The sequence below is a fragment of the Crinia signifera genome, chromosome 1 (assembly GCF_055691185.1).
Source record: "Crinia signifera chromosome 1, ASM5569118v1, whole genome shotgun sequence".
In the NCBI taxonomy this organism is placed as follows: Eukaryota; Metazoa; Chordata; class Amphibia; order Anura; family Myobatrachidae; genus Crinia; species Crinia signifera.
In genome coordinates, this window is record NC_139217.1 from 223,470,585 (window position 1) to 223,494,982 (window position 24,398).

The 24,398-nt window shown below is 43.8% G+C and overlaps 1 protein-coding gene across 1 annotated transcript in view; it reads left to right on the top strand.

Annotated features, from left to right (window-relative positions):
* SH3GL1 (SH3 domain containing GRB2 like 1, endophilin A2) overlaps window positions 1-24,398 on the top strand; it is a 140,801-nt gene that overhangs the window by 85,879 nt on the left and 30,524 nt on the right. Inside the window, exon 6 of the mRNA XM_083179331.1 lies at window positions 16,203-16,361. Coding sequence (XP_083035457.1) covers window positions 16,203-16,361 — 159 coding nt within the window. The remainder of the gene's footprint in view (window positions 1-16,202; window positions 16,362-24,398) is intronic.

A 24,398-nucleotide genomic window follows, 5' to 3' on the forward strand; every position in this document is an offset into this window, starting at 1 on the left:
TTCGGATGGAATCCCTTTAGTCAGTGCTCTTAAGCATAGAGCCAGGGGAGTTTCTAGCATCAGTGGACATCCAAGATGCTTATTTGCAAGGAACATCAGTCCTTACTACGCTTTGCAATAGGACAGTTACATCTGCAGTTCCAGGCCCTGCCATTCGGGCTGGCCATGGCCCCGAGGGTCTTTACAAGGATAATGGCGGTAATGGCAGCAGCCCTCAGGTTGAGAGGCATTGTAATTATACCTTACCTGGATGACGACCTGTTCAAGGCGGAGTCAGAGGAGAAGCTCCTGGAACATGTGAAGATTGCGACGACTCAGATTTTTCAAGATCAGGGTTGGGTGTTAAATCTACCCAAGTCTCATTTGATACCAACACCGAGACTTTAGTTTCTGGGGGTGATACTGGATACTCATCTGCACAGGCTATTTATTCCAGAATCCAAAGCAGTGGACATCCGGCAACTGGTGCTACAGATCCTGCGTTCTCAGAGCCCAAGATGATGGCGACTTTTGAGACTCGAGGTTCCATTCGAGGATTTTCCAGTGAAATATTCTAGCATGTTGGTCAGGGAGCGCGAAGACCATGAAACAGGAAAGGTTGTTGCTGTCTCAGAAGACAAGGGAGTCTCTAGTGTGGTGGACAGATCTGGAGACAGATGGGACGCTCCCTCCGCTCGTTGGATTGGCTGGTGACAGATGGGACGCTCCCTCCGCTCGTGGGATTGGCTGGCGATTACGACCGATGTCAGTCTCAGGGGCTGGGGGGCAGTAGCCCTTCATCTAAGGTTGCAGGGTCGATGGTCCAAGGAGGAATCCAGGCTGCCGATCAACATATTGGAACTGAGAGGTTTGGAACACTCTTCTGCAGGCGGAGGATCTTCTGAGAGGATTTCCTGTGCGTGTACAGTCGGACAATCCACGGCTGTGGCTTACTTGAATCATCAGGGCGGGAATTGCAGCAAGATGGCTATGCAGGAAGTCTCGCGAATTTTCAGGTGGGCAGAAAAGAACATCCCTGCCCTGTTGGCGGTGTTCATTTCGGGGATCCGGAATGTAGAAGCGGATTTCCTCAGCAGGGCTGATCTGCTGAAAGGAGAGTGGGCATTTCATCCAGAAGTGTTTCAGAGTCTAGTAGAGCGTTGGGGGCTCCCAGAGGTGGATTTAATGGCATCCAGGAGCAACTGTCAGGTTCACAGGGACATAGGGCGTGGTGGTCCCGGTACCTCAGGAGGAGAGGAAAAGAGGGTTTTATTCAACTCTTTTCCTAGTACCCAAGCCAGACGGGTCTTTCGACCCACTCTAAATTTGAAATATTTAAATCTGCACTCTTGTAGTGGATTGTTTTCGGATGGAATCCCTTTAGTCAGTGCTCTTAAGCATAGAGCCAGGGGAGTTTCTAGCATCAGTGGACATCCAAGATGCTTATTTGCAAGGAACATCAGTCCTTACTACGCTTTGCAATAGGACAGTTACATCTGCAGTTCCAGGCCCTGCCATTCGGGCTGGCCATGGCCCCGAGGGTCTTTACAAGGATAATGGCGGTAATGGCAGCAGCCCTCAGGTTGAGAGGCATTGTAATTATACCTTACCTGGATGACCTCCTGTTCAAGGCGGAGTCAGAGGAGAAGCTCCTGGAACATGTGAAGATTGCGACTCCTCAGATTTTTCAAGATCAGGGTTGGGTGTTAAATCTACCCAAGTCTCATTTGATACCAACACCGAGACTTTAGTTTCTGGGGGTGATACTGGATACTCATCTGCACAGGCTATTTATTCCAGAATCCAAAGCAGTGGACATCCGGCAACTGGTGCTACAGATCCTGCGTTCTCAGAGCCCAAGATGATGGCGACTTTTGAGACTCGAGGTTCCATTCGAGGATTTTCCAGTGAAATATTCTAGCATGTTGGTCAGGGAGCGCGAAGACCATGAAACAGGAAAGGTTGTTGCTGTCTCAGAAGACAAGGGAGTCTCTAGTGTGGTGGACAGATCTGGAGACAGATGGGACGCTCCCTCCGCTCGTTGGATTGGCTGGTGACAGATGGGACGCTCCCTCCGCTCGTGGGATTGGCTGGCGATTACGACCGATGTCAGTCTCAGGGGCTGGGGGGCAGTAGCCCTTCATCTAAGGTTGCAGGGTCGATGGTCCAAGGAGGAATCCAGGCTGCCGATCAACATATTGGAACTGAGAGGTTTGGAACACTCTTCTGCAGGCGGAGGATCTTCTGAGAGGATTTCCTGTGCGTGTACAGTCGGACAATCCACGGCTGTGGCTTACTTGAATCATCAGGGCGGGAATTGCAGCAAGATGGCTATGCAGGAAGTCTCGCGAATTTTCAGGTGGGCAGAAAAGAACATCCCTGCCCTGTTGGCGGTGTTCATTTCGGGGATCCGGAATGTAGAAGCGGATTTCCTCAGCAGGGCCGATCTGCTGAAAGGAGAGTGGGCATTTCATCCAGAAGTGTTTCAGAGTCTAGTAGAGCGTTGGGGGCTCCCAGAGGTGGATTTAATGGCATCCAGGAGCAACTGTCAGGTTCACAGGGACATAGTTGCTTGGGCAGTGGATGCCATGACCATTCCTTGGCAGTTTCAACTGGTCTACGTGTTTCCACCATTTCCAATGATTCCTCGGCTGCTGAAGAGAATTCTGATGCAAGCTATTCTGATTGCACCGTATTGGCCCAGAAGGTCCTGGTACTCCGACATACTGAGGTGGTCAAGGGACTCTTGGCGTCTACCACTTCAACCGGATTTGTTAAGACAAGGACCGTATTTTCTTTCAGAAAAGAATGGCTGTTACCTGAGGTTCAGACCTTTTTACAAGGTGTAACGAGACTAAAACCTCCTTCTAGGCAGCCGGTGGCACCTTGGGATTTATCTTTAGTATTGTCAGTTTTACAAAATCCTCCTTTTGAACCGTTAAAATCAGCTGATCTTAAATTTGTTTCATGGAAACTTACCTTTTGTTAGCCATTGCTTCGGCTAGGCGTGTTTCGGAGCTTTGTCTTGCAAGTCTCCATTTTTCATGAAGACAGGGCTGTACTTCGAACAGTTCCTAAGTTTCTACCTAAGGTAGTATCTTTTCATTTGAACCAAGAGATTGTGCTCCCGGTGTTTTCCCCTCCTGAAGGGGCTAGAAATAGGGACAAATTAAAAAGTTGGACGTTGTTCGCGCTTTGCGGATTTACGTGGTAAGAGTAAAGGGAATTTGCAAATCTGATTTGCTTTTGGTGTTGTATGATGTGCATAGGATTGGGTGGCCTGTTTCTAAACAGACCATTGTCAGATGGTTGAGGTCAGTGATTGCTTATGCTTACACCAAGGTAGGTCAACCTGTTCCTTTGCGGATCAATGCGCATACCACCAGGTCAGTTGCTTCCTCTTGGGCTGTGCGTCATGGGGCTTCAGTGGAGCAGTTGTGCAGGGGCTGCCACTTGGTCCTCTGTTCATACCTTTACCAAATTTTATAGATTTCACTAGTTTGCGTCAGAGGATACCTAATTTGGGCAAGCAGTGATGAGAACTGTAAGCCTGAGCGAACCCTCCCAAAGGACCGGCTCGTGAACGTCCCAAGGTTAGCTGTGTCGCCAGGATGGACGAAAGAGAAAAGGGGATTTTTGTAAGAACTTACCATTTGAACCCCTTTCTCTGAGTCCATCCTGGCGACACTGTGATCCCTCCCTTATGCTCAGTAAGTATACCGTTCATGTACTCTCATGTTAATGGTTATATTGATTGTGCATATAAGTTGTTCAGGCATTGTACTGAGTTGTGTATCCTAGTGGGCTTTTGAAGTTTGAACTGAAGCATTCTGGGATGCAGAAGGGAGGAGCCTGCTTTCTAAAAGAAGTCAGCATAGGTTCCTTTGCTCCTGCGGACCCTACTAAGGTTAGCTGTGTCGCCAGGATGGACTCAGAGAAAGGGGTTTGAACGGTAAGTTCTTACAAAAATCCCCTTTTTTTGGAGTCTGATGTTGATTCAGTTAAAGTATAATCTCTTCGTATATGCTGTGAGTGGGGTCAGGCAGTTAGGATGGCGTCACTTAATTTATTCCTGTATGTGCCCTACTGCCAGATGGGATGTCAAATTTAAAAAGTACTTTACTGTATCTAATCTTGATTACTGACGGGGGAGAGTGGACCATCCTGTCCACATAACGGGCCTTTCCTCTCCCCGTCCCCAATTATCCACTACTCCTGCAGTCCTCAATCAGTCGCCATGTCCACCCACCCCCAGCAATCTTCATTCATGTCCGCTGCCCCTAAGCAGTGTATGCACCCCCCCTGCAGCCCTCAATAAGGTCCACTTCTGCCAAAGTTCCCATTCAGTAAGTAAAAAAAGACATGGTTCCCCCAGCTCACTGAATAGTATTAGTAACCAATCTTCAACACTACATGATAATAGAATTCAGAGCTATTGGTTACACATACCTGCGCAGGTATGATATGCCCCAAGCCGCGTTAAGGCTTCTCTGTATATTGAGGGTCCCTTGCGCTATATCTAGGTGCAGGGTGTGGCACCCCAAAAACTATCATAAGCTAGAAAGCCCAGTGTGGCACGCTAATGGGATACTATAGTGTTAATAAATATTAGTGATAGGAAGCCGAAGCTATATGTAAAGAGATAAAATAAAAAAAAAAAAATGAAATGTAATTAAAATAGAAGAGAGATAGTGTTAGTGAGTGAAAAGTGTTAATAGAATGTAAGGGTGTGCCGCACTAAAGCCACCCAGCTCAACCAGTCCAGGGGCACCGCACCCCAAACCACAGTTACCCTAAATTGGGTCTACAATTAACCAGCAAGGAGCCACATGATAATCACAAATATCTCTGAATTCTATTATCATGTAGTGTTCAAGATTGGTTACGAATACTATTCAGTGAGCTGGGGGAGCCATGTCTTTTTTTTTTTTAACTTAGTATTAACCCCTCCCTCATGCACCAGTGGCAAACGCAGGATTTTTAGAAGGGGGTTTCCAGAGGGGCGGAGCAAAGCACGGAGATGGACACTTAGGTGACCCAGTATATGCCGGGTCAGTTAAAGTATTATAGATAGACCAAATGTATATAAATAATAATAATGATAAAAAAAAAATATATATATATATATATATATATATATATATATATATATATATATATATATATATATACAGGGGCATTAACATCAGTGTAGACCCCTGGGCATAACAATGTATTGGGGCCCCTACCGATCCTCCAGCGGTAGGGGTGGGGGAAGTTTTGATGTCCCACGACTGGTAGGGGGTATTATATCAACCGCTCAGCATGTAGGGCCTGGATCAGTAATTTCCACTAATTACCCCTTTACTGCACAGATGGTGGGAGATGAGGTGGGAGAAGGGGGCATTGGGCTGAATGAAGGGGCCCTGATACATAACTTCCAGGGTAGTGGAGTGGGCTTATTATTCATAATTTTCTGGTGGGCGGACAGCTTGCTTGACTGCAGATATCTCCAGTTCCCATAAATAGATTTCTTAGATTGTAATGGAATTAAAAACTAGAGAATCCCACCTACCAAATGGTATTGGGGACTAGGGGATCAGATTTCAGGAGGCAGAGCAATCCGCCAAAAAGTATATCAAACTACATACCAGGTGTGTGGAGCAGGAGCAGTAACCAGCTGCTGGAAGGCTGATATCTCTGGTTCTGGGAAGAGTAGAGACAAGCTACTAGTGTCTATCAAAGGGGGAGAGTCTCATCTTTTGTAATATACTCTCAGAAAAACTCTGTCAGATAGAATCTGAAATATCTGACTGGGAAGAGCAATTAACAGTCTTGGATGGGGACCACTGCTTTGAAGTCAGATATCTCCGGTTCCCAAGGGCCGATTTTTAAAATTCTTGTACCCATGGAAAGAGGGGACCCTCAGCTTTCAGCCTAGGTCCCTTAGACTTCTAGGGGGGTTTCTGGGTACTCAGAACCCCCCCCCCCCCCTGCGTGCGCTACTGTGCACCTTAGTAGTATTACTAAACTAAATGAGCACCTGCCACTATCTATATGAAAGTATCCATTCAGGTCATCTTCGCAGTCTTCATTCAGTCCCCAAGCAGTGCTCTCATCCCTGCAGTCCTCAATCAAGCCCACCCCCACCACAGTCCCCCAGCCAGGGCACAGGCAGAGCCAAGTAGGAGGCTGTGGTCCTTCCGGAGAAAAGGAGGGGGCCTCTCCCCTTAGCTCACGTTAGCTGCTATATCTTCTCCTCTTCCTGTCCTCCTCACTTTCGAAGTTGCCAGGCATTTGCCCTGGTTTAGAGAGAGAGGGACACTGCTGTCATCTGGGTGGGAGGGAGGAAGAGATGCTGCAGTGTGTGGGGAGGAGTGTGTGCTGAGAAGCTGGCAGATGGCTGCTGCATGTCTGGGGGGGGAGGTGAGAGGGAAGCCACCACTCGTACCCTTTGAAGTCCCCTTTCAGGTCCGTCCCTTTCCCAAGTTCTCACTACCCAAGCAGTCCTCAATCAGGTCCACAGCACCACAGTCCCCATTCAGGTCATCTTCATAGTCTTCATTCAGGTCCACTGCCCCCAAGCAGTGCTCGCATCCCTGCAGTCCTCAATCAGGTCTGCCTCTTCCCCAAGTTCTCACTTCCCCAGCAGTCTCCAATAAGCTCTGCCCCCCACCCCCTCTGCCGGCGCTGTGCTCACTCCGGTCTACCCCAGGCTCAGTTTATACTATACTGAGTACTATGAGTTAAACAGTACTTGTGTATTAGCCGGGCGTTAGCATAGCAGCGCTGTCAGAATCAACGTAGTGTTCCCGTGGCCAGCGTAGTCCGTGTCAGAATCTGCGTAGTGTTTCTTTTCTCATGATTAATTGATTTTATTGTTATTTGTTAATGTGATCTTTTCTCATTTATTATTAACTAAAATCCTGTTAACAGTTAACACATGTTGTCATTACGGTCTCAGATGTATGATATGGCAGGTGTGAATGAGTTCCTGAAACTCCCCCACTATCCATGGCAGCCCGAAGGGTGGCGAGCGTATGTGTTACGCTTCCTCCCGACCTGTTCATACCCCCACTATCCACATCAGCGTGGAATTGATTTTTTAAAGTATGGCAAGCCCAAAGCATGGCGAGCGGACGCGGAACACATGTGAATTAAACCGCGTCCCGCACTGGGCTCGCTGCGCTCGCCACAGTTCGGGCTCGGTGGCTCACTGCGCACGCCAAACTATATAAAATCACCTCCACACCGACGTGGATAGTGGGGGTATGAACAGGTCGGGAGGACACAACGTGTCCCCTCGCGGGGCTCGCTGTGCAAGCCACACTTCGGGCTGGCGTTAATAGTGGGGGTTTGAAAATGCATCCTTTATTGTGCATAGGACGCACTTGCGCCCGCATACCCCCTGTATTCATGAGGCCCACCTGCGTCTCAGACAGCCGGATCGCCTCTCCGCCAGCGCAGGGGATCTGGTGGTTACCGGCGCTGCGTGAGAGGGGCTCACTAGGCTTGGCATGGACACTGGGGACAGAGCCATGGATGCTGGGGACAGAGCCGGGCTGCCGTGGACTCACTACGCTAGGCAGCCGTTTGGCTGCCACGGAGTCACTACGCTAACTACGCGAGGCAGCCATTGGACTATGCTGACAGCGTAGCTTAGCCTACGGCTGCGTACGTATGCTAATTTGGTGCCCAGCTACTACAAAAGTACCAGTTAAACTGACTTATCATAGAACGCTGCGCTGCAATAACCAGGTCACAGGCAGAGCCAAGTAGGAGGAGGCAGTCTGTTCAGCAGCCTGGAGTCTCTCCCTCCCCCCTTCCCTCAGGAGTCCTTTCAAGGGGGATAGCAGCCAGGAGTCTTTTCTCCATCCCTGCAGTTTGGTGCACTACCCCCGAGTCCCAATGGTCCCCTCCCAAGTCCAGATGGCTCCAGTGTTTGAGACGGGGCGGGCGTGCCTATCTTGGGTGCCTTGGGCCTCCTGAGGGCTCCGGCTGCCGGGGATCCCGCTATCTTTTTCCACCGGTGCACCGGTGGTTAACGTTTACTGCAGCGACTGCAGGAGAGATCGGATCCCCCAAAAGTGAGCTGCGGCGCATAAAGTAAGTAATACATTTGAAAACCTTTAACCCCCTCGGTACTGGGGAAACATTTGGCTATGGCGCTTAGCAGTACAACTGCCTGCTGTGTCATATTTTGTGTGCCCATCTTCAGGAAACTAACAGTGTACATACAGTGAAAACAATTTATACATACAAGTGTGGACAGCTCCCCCCACCGCCGTCCTGCGCTCTGTCCGGGACTCAGTTCAACTTCCGGATTTGTCACCAGAAGTGACGTATCTCCGGCTGTGAAGAGCCCAGCATCGCTGGGGGCACTGTGAACAATAAAGTTAAGTGAAAAAGAATAAGTGAAAAGAACAATATCTACCCTGCGGTTATCAATTGCAAATAGCAATAAATAAACCATGAGTAAGAGCCCAGCTCGAAACGAGGACAGCCGCGAACGGAAGCATGGAGCCGAAAACCGGAAGTCCCCGCAATCGTGGAGAGGAGAGCCGCAAGTTCATCACAGCAGCAGAACAGGATTGCCTACCACTACACCTTCCCAGCAAGTAAGGGACAGTTAGTGTAACGCTCCCCCAGTGCTATTTTGCACCCACAACCACAAATAGACTTTCAAGTGAAAAACATAGCTCCAACCCAGTCCAGGCCAACTCGCATTACTCAAAAGAGTGTAAACATACTATTGCAATTTATTTTATTTATCTTTTACTCTTAATTTTATTATTTTTTATTTTTATTTTTAATTTACTTATTCTTTTTTTTTCACCCTAAATTCTTCCTCTTTTCTCTTTCTCCCTTTCTTTTCACTCTCTCTGATCCCCCCCCCCCCCCCCCCCTTGTTTGTCTTACCCTCCCCCCTTCCTTATTATCAGTGCTTTGTATCCATACCCCCATAACTTTTGTACTCCAACAGAGCAGCTCCATACAAATCCCAGGCGGAAAGAGTATAATACTTTATGAGCAATAAATAAATATCTTCAAGTGAGACAAGCAAATATAGTACATAATATGACAATCAGGATACCTGATTGTCCAATTAAGGAATAAAAAAACCAAGTGAGTAACTTAGGTAAAAATTTTACCACTAGATGGCAGCAGCCAACCACTCATATAGTTTATGCTTAAAAATGTGAATCTCCTTGCTGACCTAGTGATCAGTGATGGGTCCATGCCAGTTCTCATTGTAATGAAAAGTGTGTCAATCTGAGTTGTATAGATTAATCAATTATGGGCCAAAAAATGGCTAAATAAGACAAGATACCTGAAATACTAAATAAGGATGTTAGTCATTGCCAAACAACCTTAGAATCTCAGGGCATTCTGCAGTAATGCATAATTCATATAACAGACTCCTATATCAAAAAATATGACCTAAATAAGAAAAAATCTGAACAAATTCGAAAAATGACAATACAAAAATAGATCCTCGAAAAAAGTGACAAGCATTCATTGAGGCCAGATAGAGCCACCGTATTTAGCTGGTGTATTCATCTGGACTCGAATTGTAGGAGTTTTTTGTGACTGTCACCTCCCTTTCTCAAAGGGGTGCCGGACGGGGTCCCGACAGTCGGGATCCCGACTGTCAAATCACCGACAGCCCGTTCCCGACGGCCACCTGATACTTTCCCTCGTGGGTGTAAACGGCCCCCATAGAGGGAGAATAGAATAGGTGGCGAGCGCAGCGAGCCACCATGCCCACAGCGTGGGGAGCGCAGCAAGTGCGCAAGGGGCTTAGTTGCACTCACCATGCTGTCTGAGTCCGGACAGTCGGAATCCTGACTGTCGGACCCCTGTACCACACCCTCTCAAAGGGGGTACGTGATCAAATGGCTTATAAAGGAGGGTAGCTAATGAGTTTTGCTTCTCTAAAATGCCGGGCAACCAGCTGTTCACAATCTTTGACCTCTATAGCAAGACTAATGACCGAACAATGCTGTGATACGTTCCTTGAAAGTACAAGTAGTCTTTCCAATGTAAAGGTATCCGCATGTTGCAAGACAAAATATGTTTGATGGGTATCCTTTGGCCGGAATGGGGATGGTCAATGTAATTGCCAGTTTCCATATATCGACAAGTCGTACATCCGGTACACCTATAAGACACCATGCTTTCTACTTAGAAATGTACTAGTGGAGACACTTTGGGCAATGGCTATGTCATTTCTGACAAGCCACTCCTTAAGATTATGGCCTCTTTTGTAATAATTTAGGATTTTAGTGTTGTGCAACCCAGGAAGAATTTAAGACTTTTGTCCGTAGTTACCATCGAACAATATTTTTTAGAATTGGTAGAAATAATTTAGAGTATATAGTAGAGAAGGTCATAACTAATGGTAAAGGCTTCTGTTTGATTTTTAGTAGTAGAAGACAAACCTGATTCTCGACTCCTTTTTAGGACCTAGTTTTTAGCTGACAACAAGTAATTTTTAGCATAAAGTCTAGTTAAAAATTTAGCCAACATGACATGCATCTGAGCTGCCGCTTGTGCATCATTACTGATGATGCGTAAAAATTGCAAAAATGCAAGCCTTTCTTAAGGGCCATTGGATGCGAACTGTTGGCATGGAGGAACGTGTTTCAGTCTGTGTCCTTGAAAAATATATATTTTTGTTTTAATATGATTTTATACTCTGCTGATCTTGACATCCAAGTAGTTAATAGTCAACAAAATCAGTACATGTACATATTGTACATGTAGTGGATGGTTTCATCCATCTGGTTAATGGACATCATCAGATCTTTGAAATCAACTTGTGATCCTGCCCAGATGACAAGGATGTCGTCTGTGTTACAGGTAAATAATAGTAGATCAGCAAAGATAGTGTTCTGCAGAAACAGCGCATCCTTAATTGCAAACATGTACACGTTGGCGGATATAGGGGCCACACTGGACCCCATATATCATCCTAGCAATTCGATGTAGTACTCATTGTTGAACATAAAGTAATTGTTCTTTAAAGTTTTCTCCTGTAATTCAATAAAGAATGAAATGTCAGAGCCTTGATAGTGTGAGTTTGCCAGTAGCTTAATGGTGGCGAGGAGACTCTTTTCATTGGGAATGTTTGTATATAACGGACACTACATCAGTACAGGCCAATACACACATTTCTGGTGGAGGGCCTACTTGATTGAGTGTAATCAATAACTCAGTAGTGTCCTTCAAGAAGGTTGGTTCATTTTGCACCACTGGTTGCAATAAGTGGTCGTCCGGGGGGCACTCCAGGGTTTTGTGCACTTTTGGGAGGGTGTACAAAGTGGAAACCTTGTAGGCGCTCGAACCGTCAGAACCAGTATCAGCAAAACGGCTGCACTTGTGAAGTGTTCGAGAGCAGCAGTTATTAATGTTAACAAAGAGTGGACTACCAAGCAGAAAACTGGGTCTCAATGTCAGGCTTGTGGTCGTCACAGGCTACTGAATGCTTAATCTGAAAGGAGACTTGACAAAGTTGTCCAGTCCAACAGAAGAGCAACAGTACATCAAATTGCAGGGGAACTTAATCAAGGAGCAACTGCGAAGGTCTCTGAATGGACTATCCCCCACACATTACACCCTATAGGCTATGGAAGCCGACGACCTGTTTGAACACCTCTACTGTCTGCCTTGAACAAGAGCAGACATCTCCAGTTCGCAAAGGAGCACAAGGATTGGACAGTGGATGACTGGAAAAGGGTCATGTGGTCCAATGAATCACGTGCTTAATTACACCATGCAGATGACAGGGTGCCAATATGGAGAAAACAGCACAAAAGCATCGACCCCCAACTGCATTGCCACAACACTTCAAGCTGGTGGAGGCAATATTACGGTTTGGGGGATGTTTTCTTGGCATTGTATGGGTCTTTTGATTCCTGTGGAACATCGTCTGAATGGCCATTGGTAATTGAGTGTTATCGCAGATCAAGTAAATCATGTGATGTGTCAGTCGAAATACACCTAGGCACCTTAGCGCATTAATTTCCGCCATTTTATTGCAACACTGACAAAGGGAGAAGGATCTTGATCTTTAACTAACAAATAGTTTGCAATAAAAATGCTTCCAAAACCATTGATGTTTGGTGTTAAAATGATCTACATAGGAATAGCTATCAGATGACCGTTGTTACAAATCCAGAACACAAACCATTCACATTCTATAGAAACCAAAATCTACAGCACCTCTATGCAGATGCCCTTTCTAGGAAATTTGTGGATCCTGACCCTCCAAATAACCCTGGGGTGTAGACTGGGAAGTCTGGAATGTTGTGCTGGGGTGTGTTCACAAACAGATGGCACAAATAGTTGAAGGTGATGCAGAGATCTCGCCTGGAGCATTTTTATTTTAACCAGGGTGGTTCAAGCTAATTGGGGAGGTGTGGTCAGCACAGCATAAATTTACCTTGCTTAAAATGGTATCCAGTCCAGGTGTTTTTAAGATCATATCTGAACCACAGGCTGATGAGCAACACTTGTTAACCAGTTTTAAAAATGTGTCAACCATCAGGGCCCTTATCCCTGTGCCCTAGCAGTTTGGGCTGGGCTATGGTAAGCATCACTGGAGTATTGTACCAACTTATTGAAAACTGTGATGCTGTGACATGTCTTCTGCTTGCTTTCCTTGTGTATTCTGACTGTGTAAGAAATAAAAAAAAAATTGGTGGTACTTTATCCTGGAGCATTTCATCCTTCTTAGACTTTTTTTTTTAAATCTATAAAGTAAAGCTGGGTACATACTAAGAGATAGTATCCAAAATTTCTTAGAACAGGAGAAAGTGATAAGTAAGGCTCAGCATGGGTTCGTCAAAAATAGATCATGTCAGACTAGTTTTATTTAGCTTCTATGATGAAGTCAGTAGGCGGCTGGACTTAGGGAAATCTGTTGATTTAATACTGCTTGATTTGCTAAAGCTTTTGACACTGCCTCATAAAAGGTTATCAATGAAACCTAGGTAATTTAGGGCTAAGAGATAAAATTTGTAATTGCATAAAAAATTGGTGAAGAGTGGTGGTAAATGGCATACATTCCAGCTGGAGTAAGGTCCAAAGTGGAGTCCCACAATGTTCAATATTGGGACCCATATTGTTTTATATATTCACTAACCCCTTGAGTGGTGGTTTGTCCTGCCCCAGCAAAACCTACCATAGATCATCAGAAGCCGCCCGTAACCTCCCCCCCTCACCTCCGCTCCCCCCCCCCCCCTCACCTTCGCTACAGCATTAGTACGCTCCCCTGTCACCGCTGCCCCAGCCGCCTGTCACACAGGCAGCAGGCTCGGGGATGTTTCGCGGCGGCTCAGGAGGACTCGGTGCCTGAGCTCTCCCGAGCCATTCCCGCCTGTCAATCACTAAAACTAATGGCGGCGGGGGCAGGGGAGCTCCGGTGTAGCTGAGAGGTGAGGGGGAATTGAGGGGAGGGTAGGGGACAGCAGAGTGGCCACTGGGGGGATGCCCGGACAGGTGATGCACACCTTCATTTTAGTGGTATGCCCGTAAATTTTCCGGGACAGCCCGCTGCGGCAGCACAGCTGATCCCGAGAAGTTTCCGGGCATAACACTCAAGTGGATAATGATATTGGAAGTGACATAATGAATAAAATTGCAATATTTGCGGCCGGCACGAAATTAACTCGTGAGGATATGGAAACACTACAAAGTGACTTAAATTCAACATTGAAAAATGTAAAGTACTGTTATTATGGGAACAAAAATGAACAAGCTCCTTATAGGCTAAATTGATTTATTATAGGGAATTCTGCTGTAGAGAAGGACTTGGGGGTCATCCATAGATGAAAAATTGGGTAATAGTGCACACTGCTCAAGTGCAGCAGCAAAAGCAAACCGGACACTAGCATCCATTAAAAGGGGTATGGATTCAAGGGATGCCAATGTGATAGTGCCTCTTTACAAGGCAGTGATGAGACCACACTTTGAATATTGTTTTCAGTTCTGGGCACCGCACCTTAAAAAGGACATAAATGAATTGGAACAGGTACAGAGAAGGGCGTCTAAGCTAGTAAAAGGTCTCAAATCACTAGAATTCAAAGATAGAAACGGAGGTTGAGAGGTGATATTAGTATGTTAAAATACAGGATTGGGAATCCTATGGAACTGGGACATGATTTGTTCACTAACAGGCCTATACTTAGGACACGCAGGCATGTACTGACGATCGAGGAAAAGAATTCCGTACTAATTTAAGAGGATTCTTCACCGTTCGAGCAGTACAATTCTGGACATCATTGCCGGTGGGGGTGATTACAGCAACTATTGTTAATGAATTTAAATCAAAACTGTGTGCATTTTTGGCCACTAAGGGAATCTTGTAGATATGACTAACTCAAGTCAGTAGTTACAAGTTAGATAGGTTAAACTCTATGGACTAATGTATTTTATCAGCCTTAATTACTATGTTACTGCATGTAGGGAATAGGTGATGTCACTGACCGATATTGTGAATTAAATCAGTGTTTACACACAATCTTGTTGTCCTATGCCACCGCCGATACAGTTAACTATATCGGTGGCCGCAGGAATCCCTAAGTCTTTACCCAGCTTTACACTTCAAATTCTGTGCTCAAAGAAATTAGTTCTTTACCAGGTTATACAGCCCTCCACATGCAGCAAAACTTGTGCTTTGCTGCATCTTATTAGAAGGCACACAATAGATTATTGACTCATAGCTTGGTTGGACTAAAAAATAATGCATTCCCTTTTATTCTATAGCCATACCTCTCGTGTAATATAGAATAAAAAAGGTGTGCATTATTTAGGTGGCCCGTATGAAAATTTTACATGAAAATAAAATGATTCCTTTTTATAGGTTGGTGGTTTGTAGTAGAATGAAAGAAGAACCAGGTAATTTCTAGCCATTTCGAGTAGCTGAGCAAAACTGATCATCTTAGCTGTGCCGTATCGACTCATCCAGGGAAAGAAGTCTAGGGCCCAAAGTCAATTTTTGAATTTGATTTTTAAACAAACAATCCAATTTGTAATTCTAAACAAACCATTTATTCTAAGTTGAGAACTTAATCTTTAAAATGGTACCTCATTTATCGAATTTGGTTAAGTATGAAGGGAGGAAAGCGGTTGTCACCAAAAATCACCTTCTAGAAATAATATATATTGATAGCTGTATGATTAATGAGGATTTTTTTGTTCAGTAGTCATTTTCCTAATTAGTTTTTTTGCTTCCCTCCATGCAAATCAAAGCTGTAATGTGGAAAAGTTTGAGCTTGATAGGGTTAAGACTCCCTCCTTCCAACCATACGAAAAAAATTAGTATGTCTTAAAATAAAACCTAGAAACTGCTACACTAAGTACATTGTATGAATATTTCAGTTAGTTACAGGTTGCTTCTCCCTTATCCGTGTGTTCCGAAAACCGTTGTTTTTCAGAATGTTTCGGGGGTTTCTATGTTTTGGTTTGGTTTCTATGTTCTAAAACAGTGGTTCCCCACCCTGGTCCTCAAGTACCCCCAACAATGCATGTTTTCCAGGTCACCCAGCAGGTGCACAGATTATTCAGGCACATTTTAAAAGATCCACAGGTGTAGCTAATTAGATCACTTGTGATTCTGTGTGGAGACCTGGAAAACATGCACTGTTGGAGGTACTTGAGGACCAGGATTGGGAACCACTGCCCTAAAACAAGATCATCCTCCATTACTTAATCTTTAGAAGCACAGAACTGTTACGTTTAGTATTGGTAACACTTTGGCTCCAGTTAAGACTTCATACACAAAGCCGAGGCTGCATCCCTCAGCAACTCCCTGGCCGTGAGATCACCTAAGATATATCGTATGTGGTCACGATGTATCTCATGTGATCCCATTCACCTCTGCGGGATATGATTTATCCTTATTGCAGCAGTAACCATCTCTGGATCCGATCTAATGCTCACAGAACCAAGAATCGAAATCTGAAATAAGGGACAGAATTTGACACTTTTCAAATGATTTATCGGCCCTATGCATCAAAATTGTGTGAAAGAAGCCCAAATCGCACTATGCCTTTTTTTTTTTGAACTGTGAAATTGGTCTGTAACATTGCATAGTTTATTTAAGGGAGCTAATAAATTGCTGCCTGCATCATTCAGCAAGTCCAGGTTGATTTGTTTAACTATTAATTTATGTGAATGTTTTTCTTCCTCAATATTGAAGAATAATGCCTCGAAGACTAACTCTTGTCATCTCTTCTCAGCATCACCTGAAGAAACTAGAGGGTCGCAGACTGGATTATGACTATAAAAAAAAGCGTCAGGGAAAGATTCCAGATGAGGAGCTAAGACAAGCCTTGGAAAAGTTCATTGAGTCTAAAGAAGTGGCAGAGACGAGCATGGTGAATCTTCTGGATACTGATGTAAGAAACTTTCAGATCTTTGTTATGGAATGAAAGATTAAGATTTAAGATGAACCTTTTTAATATTTCCATTTTATTGTTCCAACATGTTGAAAAACCTTCAAATCGTAAGGCAGGGATGGGGAACCTTTGGCCCTCCAGCTATTGTTGAACTACACATCCCAGGATGCCCTGCTACAGTTTTGCTATTTGGCCATGCTAAAACTGCTGTAGGGTATGCTGGGATATGTAGTTTAACAACAGCTGGAGGGCCGAAGGTTCCCCATCCCTGTTGTAAGGTAACCTAGTCATGCATCTTAAATGTATACGCACTGGCCAATGTTCCCGATATATCAGCCATTTTATATGCATACATACCATTCTTGTGCTGCTGTAAGGTCAGTCTGCCTGATAAAGACTCTCAAAGTAGTGCCAATTTCACTACTGTCCAGAATCGCAAAATACAAAAGAGTATGATTGGTGTTTATTGGACGGCGGCACTGGAATACTGACTGACACCAGGCAGGTGAGTTTGCCAATGTTTCAAAGCCTTATCAAGGTGCAGAAGACATGTTTTTTTGTCTGCTGTACCTTGATAAAGAAGCCGTGTTAGGCTTTGAAACCTTGGCAAACTCGCCTGCCTGGTGTCAGTTTGTGATCTGGTGCTGCCATTCAATTGGTTTTGTATTTCACAGCTGGACTTAGATCTGTGCTGTATGGAGGGCACCAACTTCATTTCTATATTTTGGAATATTTGCATACTGCATGGAGGAGTGCTGCCCTGTGTATTTGAGACATAGATAGAATTTTTTTTTTATACATGTTCTATTCTGCTCCACATACAGACTTTTATATACAAGTGTCATATCAAATTAGTAAATTTTGTGCATCCTACTGTAGTTACACTACCGTTCAAACATCCAGACAATTTAGTGTTTTACGTGAAAACTGAATTATTTATCAAATTAGTTGCAAAATGAATAGAACATCTAGTCAAAGACATTGACAAGGTTAGATATGATTTTTATTTGAAATAATTTGTCCTTCAAACTTTGCTTTCGGCAAAGAATGTTCCATTTGCTGCAATTACAGCATTGCAGACCTTTGGGATTCTAGCTGTTCATTTGTTTAGGTAATCTGAAAAAAATTCACTCCACACTTCCTGAAGCACCTCCCACAAGTTGTATTGGCTTGATGGGTGCCATACGGTCAAGTTGCTCCCACAACAGCTCAATGGGGTTGAAATCTGGTGACTGGATTATGCCACTCCAGTTGAGACAGAATACCAGCTGCCTGCTTCTTCCCTAAATAGTTCTTGCATAGTTCGGAGGTGTGCTTTGGGTCATTGTCATTTTGGAGGAGGAAATTGTTCCAATCAAGCGCTGTCCGCAGGGTATGGCACGGCATGGCAAAATGGAGTGAAATCCTTTTTAACTTGTACTTTGCTTCGGTATTTAAAAGGGAAGAATCTTCAGAGGATCTCCCAGAGATTAAATGCTCAGATCTTGATTACTCCCAAACTGTATGTTTGAGAAAAATGGTCAAAAATTACAGAACCTAAATAGTAATAAATCTCCTGGCCCAGATGAAATACACCCTAGGATACTAAAATAATGGAGTTCGGTCATGGCACTACCATTATATATGATATTTGAGGAATCAATAAACTCTGGGACAGTACCAAGGGACTGGCGCATTGCTAACGTAGTACCAATATGGAAGAAAGGTAGCAAAACTAACCCTGAAAATTATATTTTCCCCATATAAAATTCTTAGAAAAGGAGAAGGTGATAAGTTACATAGTAGGTAAGGCTGAAAAAAGACTTTAGTCCATCTAGTCCATCTAGTTCAACCTAGTTCAACCTAGTTCAACCTGGTATAGATATCCATTGCTGATTTGGTAGGTTCTGATATTTTACAGACAGATTATATTTCTTATTTGTACCCATGGATGTTTTTATCCAGTAAATGCTTGTCCAACTTTGCCTTGAACGCATTTAATGAGCCAGCCGTTACCACCTCTCTGGGAAGAGAGTTCCAGAGTTTGACTGCTCTGACCGTAAAGAAATTCTTTCTACTAGCTGAATGACATTTTTTTTCTTCTAATCTATACTCGTGTCCTAGATTCCTTTCTAGTAGAAAAGAGGGTGTGTGACAGGTCCTTATATTGGCCCTTGATATACTTGTACATGTTGAGCATGTCCCCCCTTAAAAGTCTCTTTTCCAATGTAAATAGTCCCAAATTGCTTAATCTCTCCCCGTAGCTTAAATTCTCCATTCCTCTAATAAGCTTTGTTGCTCGCCTTTGGATTTTTTCTAATTCTATGATATCCTTTTTATAGTGTGGGGCCCAGAACTGCACCCCGTACTCGAGGTGAGGTCTCACCAATGCTTTATACAGTGGCATAATTACCCTTGAGTCCCTAGTTTCCATTCCCCTCTTAATACATGCCAGAATTGTGTTGGCCTTTTTTGTAGCTACGTTACAATGGGCACTACATCCCAGTTTGCTGTCTATTTGGACTCCTAGATCCTTTTCAAGTATGTAATTACCCAGTTCCTCTCCGCTAAGGTTGTAACTTGCACACTGGTTGTGTTTACCAAGGTGCATAACCTTACATTTATCTACATTGAACCTCATCTTCCATTTTTTTGCCCACTCGTCTAGAACTGCAAGATCATTTTGAAGCATGGTGACATCTTCTGATGATTTGATGACTTTGCTAAGTTTTGTATCGTCCGCAAAGATGGATACATTGCTGAGTAACCCTATCCCAATATCGTTAATAAAAATGTTAAACCGAATGGGCCCAAAAACCGAACCCTGGGGCACTCCACTTAGTACCGGTATCGTATCTGATACGGCACCATTCACAACCACTCTTCGTTCTCTCTTACATAGCCAATTCCCTACCCATCTGCAGATATTTTCACCCAATCCTAGGTTCTCCATTTTATTAATCAATCTCTTGTGTGGGACAGTATCAAATGCTTTAGCGAAATCTAGGAAAATCACATCTACAGCATTTCCATTATCGAGGTTTTTGCTAACCTCTTCATAGAACCCTAGTAGATTAGTTTGGCATGAACGGTTTTTCACGAACCCATGTTGGTTAGAACTGAGTAGACGGTGATGGTCTAAATATTCCTGGATACCATCCCTTAAAAATCCTTCAAATAGTTTACCCACAATTGATGTTAAACTAACGGGTCTGTAATTGGTGGGATCTTCCTTTTTTGAATATTGGCACTACCTCTGCTATTCTCCAATCTTTTGGTACTATACCGGACGATAGTGACTTTCTAAAGATATAATGTAGGGGGGTAGCTAGTTCATACCTTAAATCCATTAATACCCTCGGATAATTCCCATCTGGCCCTGGTGATTTATTTATTTTGAGTTTGCTTAGCCTCAGTACTATTTCCTTTGGAGTGAAATCCACAATGAGATCTGGCTTATTTGTCCCGTTTGTGGTAAATGTTCGTTCCACAGTCTGCTCTCCCTTAGTAAATACTGATGAGAAGAACTCATTTAACAGTTTTGCTTTTCCCTTGTCCTCAGTAACACTTTTTCCACTAGTATCAGTTAGTGGGCCTATGTTTTCCTTAATTAAACGTTTACTATTTATGTATTTAAAAAACTTCTTTGGGTTGGTTTTGCTTTCAGTGGCTATGCACTCTTCATATAATATTTTAGCTGCTTTGATTACCCCTTTACAAGTTTTGTTTGGTTCTTTGTATTTTGCGAACGCCTCCTCATTCAAGTTATTTTTATAGAATTTAAATGCTTTTGTTTTATTGTTGATAGCTGACCTTACTTTTTGTCCAACAATGGTGCCTTTTTTTATTGAATTTACCTTTAGTTACTTTAGGAATGTATTCAATAGTTAGTGAATCAAGCACCTTTTTTAGAGTATCCCACATTTCCTCTGCATTTTTTCCCTCCATAACCGTTTCCCACCCAATTCCTGTTAGGGCTTCCCTGAATAATTCAAAGTTCGCTTTTCTGAAGTTTAGTATTTTTGAAGATCCTTTTTGATGTAATTTACTGAAGTTGATTTCCAGTGAAACCATATTGTGATCACTGTTCCCTAATTGTTCAATTACTTTTGTGTTTGAAACTAAGTCTGTGTTATTTGTTAATACTAAGTCCAAAGAGTGCCTCATCACGAGCTGGAGTTTCTACCGTATGTGTAATAAACTGGTCTTTAAGTAAGCTTAAGAACCCATTGCTTCTTGCTGATTTACCTGTTTCGTTTTCCCAATCAATGTCGGTTAAATTAAAATCCCCCATAATTAATACCTGACCCTGATTTGATGATTATATTATAATTATTTTTTTTATTATTGTCGGTTATCTCTGCCCATTGTCGGTTATCTCTTTATTATTGTCGGTTATCTCTGTCATCTCACATGATGTTAAGTTGTTATTTACATATAGGCACACACCCCCACCCCTTCTAATTCCCCTGTCTTTCCTGTAGAGTGTATATCCCTCCATGTTTAATGCCCAGTCATGCGACTCATTACACCATGTTTCTGTAATACCAATGATGTCGTAGTCGTCTCTACTGATCACCGTTTCTAGCTCCCCTGATTTTACTCACTAAGCTTCTTGCATTAGCCAGTAAGCATTTTAATTTATGGTTATTTTTAGATATGGCTCTAATGTTGTGATGAGTTTCACCCCAGGACCCATTTGAATTCTTTTCTAGCTTCCTCTTTCCCCTCTCCCCTTCAGTAGACTCTCTACAGCCCTTCCCACCATGCACACTGCCTGCCCTATTTATAGTTCTGGGAATTCTTCCTCTGTCCTTCCCTCCTTCCCGTATACTAAGATCATCTGTACCTAAGAACTGTAATGGGGTAACGTGACTGTTACAACATAACATTTTATTACATGACATTCCTGGTGCACCCTGAGAGTTACCCCCGATTATACCCTTTTTATGTCCCAGGACTTTGTCTGTTTCTCTGTTTCCCCCCCCCCCCCCCCCCCCCCCCATGATTCCTGATCCCAGTCCGGCTTCTCTCCCTAAGTGAGGCTAAACATGGGTTCGTCAATAATAGATCATGTCAGACTAATTTAATTCACTTCTATGAGGAAGTTAGTAGGGGGCTGGACTTAGGGAAATCTTATGTAATACTTTGTGATTTCGCTAAAGCTTATGACACGTGCCTCATACAAGTTTTATTTATAAAACTAGGTAGTTTAGGATTAGTAGATAAAATTTGTAATTGGATTAAAAACTGGTTGCACAGTGAGGGACAGTAGTGGTAAATGGCATACATTCCAGCTGGGGTAAGGTCCAAAGTGGAGTCCCACAAGGGTCAATATTGGGACCCACCTTGATATAGGAAGTGACATAGTGAGTAAAATTGCAATATTTGCAGATGACACAATTGAGTAAGGAAATTAACTCAGGAAAGAATGTGGATACACTACAAAGTGACTTAATTAAACTGGAAAGGCGTAAAATGCAGTTTAACGTTGATAAATGTAAAGTAATTCATTATGAGAACAAAATCAACAAGCTACTAATGGGCTAAATGGAGTTATTATAGAGAACTCTGCTGTAGAGAAGGACTTGGGGTTATCATAGATGAAAAACTGGGTAATGGTGCACACTGCTCAAGTGCATGAGCAAAAGCAGATGCCAATGTGATAGTGCCTCTCCTTTAAAAAGGACATAAATGAATTGGAACCGGTAAAGAGAAGGGGGACTAAGCTAGTAAATTCAAAGAAAGTTAACCAGGCTGAATATGTTTTCCCTGGAGGTTGAGAAGGTGATATGAATCAGTATGTTCAAATACAGAATTAGTGAACAAATTATCTCCCAGTTCCATTAGATTCCCAACAGGTCTATACTTAGGACACGCGTGCATGTACTGAGGCTCGAGGAAAATAAATTCCATACTTAATTGAATTAATTAAGAAGAGGAAACTGGAGAGATTTTTGCCCACTAAGGGAATCCTATTGATATGACTTACTAAAGTCAGTAGATACAAGTCAAATAGGTTGAACGCGATAGACAAACGTCTTTTTTAAGCCTTAATTACTATGTTGCTTTGTAACTACAGACAAGTGGACACTGTCAGTTCTTTCAGGGAGTTACCGACTGGAGTTCAAGTGCGTTCCTGTAAAGGTTTATGCGGTCAAGAGATCCATCAACGGAAGTAGTAGTCAAGGCCTTAAGTCAAATAATTCAAGACCTTTCTCGGAGTTCTGAACAAATTCAGTAATTGAGACTTTGAAATTACTTTTACTGGTGGTAAAAGAGCAAGATTTCATGGCGTCAATAGTTTTAAAAGACTCCTTATTTCCTGTGTTTTTTGTATACCATAAACACGAAAATTCTAAGATTATACATTCTGGAACACCATCTACTGTTCCTGAGTGCATACAAGGATGCAGGGAGTGGTGATATGGCCATATCTGGACGATCTGTTGATCTGCGGGAAGTCCGAAGGAATGGTGAAGCAAGCAGCAAAAAAGTATTTCTCTTTCGTCCAGTCCGGTGACACAGCTTCACCTTGGGATGTAGGAGGGTCTGCAGGAGCCAGGCACCTATGCTGAAATCTTTCCTCTGGTTGCAGGATCCTCCCCTTCTGCATCCCATCATGCTTCAGTTCATTTTAGGTGCCCACAGGAGTGGGTGCTATGCTGGGCTGCTCCTGCAGCCACCGATTTTTTTCTTTGGAATTTTTACTAGTATAGTTAGGAATTTTTATTATTTTATTAACTTGAGCGCACACTGAGAGCGCAGCAGAGGCTGACAGAAGCGCGTTCTGTCCTGTGCACAGATGGACGCTATTGCCGTCATTTAAAGAAGAGGTTTGCCTGGGCCCTGGGAGCGTCTGAAACCGTCTCTTTACTTAGAAGGGGATCGTGGGGGACAGACCTCCCGCGATGGCAGCCGCCATCTTGGAGGGTTTATAGACTGAAATCCCTCTGGGGAAGTGAAGTCTATTACAGACTCCAAGTGATCCCATAAAGAAGGGGAGGCACTGGAGGTGAGGAGAAACACTTGTAGGAGCGGCTAAAGAGGGAAAGGGCGCCAATCAGGTTATCCTACCCTGCTGAAGCAGAGACTTGGTCTCTTCCTACTCTGTGTGCTGGTGCCATTTCTCTCCATGCTGCAGAGCTGAAGCCTGGCTGATTGATCCACACTACAGAAATTACAGTTTCTCTGGGAAAGCGCTACCCCGCTGACGCTGAAGTCACCTACGGCAAGCAGACAGATAAGTACACTGTATACATTGCCTTGTACTTTGCCTGACATTGTGCACTGTGGGTTAAATATGACTGACACGAGTGATGATGATGCTGCTGCGGGGGGGGGGGGGTACGTGGCATGTTGTTATACTGCAGATTATGCGGAGTAAAATTAACATGTGAACAGTTGGATCAAGGGGACCTTTGCCCTGCTTGTGATACTGTGCCCAGTGATATGCATGCCCAGACGTCTGAGCAACAAGAACCGCCGTGGGCTGCTGCGTTGGGGAGGTCTATGAATACCTTGGCTGAGGCTCTCAATAGGCAAAGGGACAGCCTTATTAAGTCTCCTGACCCTAGTTCATCCTCCCACACTTCTATGGGATCCATTGCCCTTCGCAAGGGGATCCCATGTTACTGCCGGTCATTCAGGATACTGCACAAGGATTCATAAGATTTGCAAAGTTTGCAAAACCTTCCGATAGCCCTTCCTCTCGACGGCCTTCAGCTACACCTGCTCTATTATCTGTGGATTCTGATGATGATGGTGTTTGTGAGGACGATTTAACATGGGAAGAAAGGGAAGAGGCTGAGGCTTCTGTCCCAGGCATTGAGAATTTAATCCTTGCTGTGAAATAGGCTTTGGACCTGTCTGAAGAAGACAGGGTTTAGGCGCATTGTGTGTTTAAAAGAATGCGTAAAGAGTCTGTTACATTCCCTTCTGATGAAGGTATGGTCTCCTTGTTGGGAGAAGCCTGGAAGTTTCCAGATAAAAAGGTGACTGTCTACAAGGTTTGCAAATATGTACCCCATGCCTGAGGAGCATGTTAAGTTGTGGGAA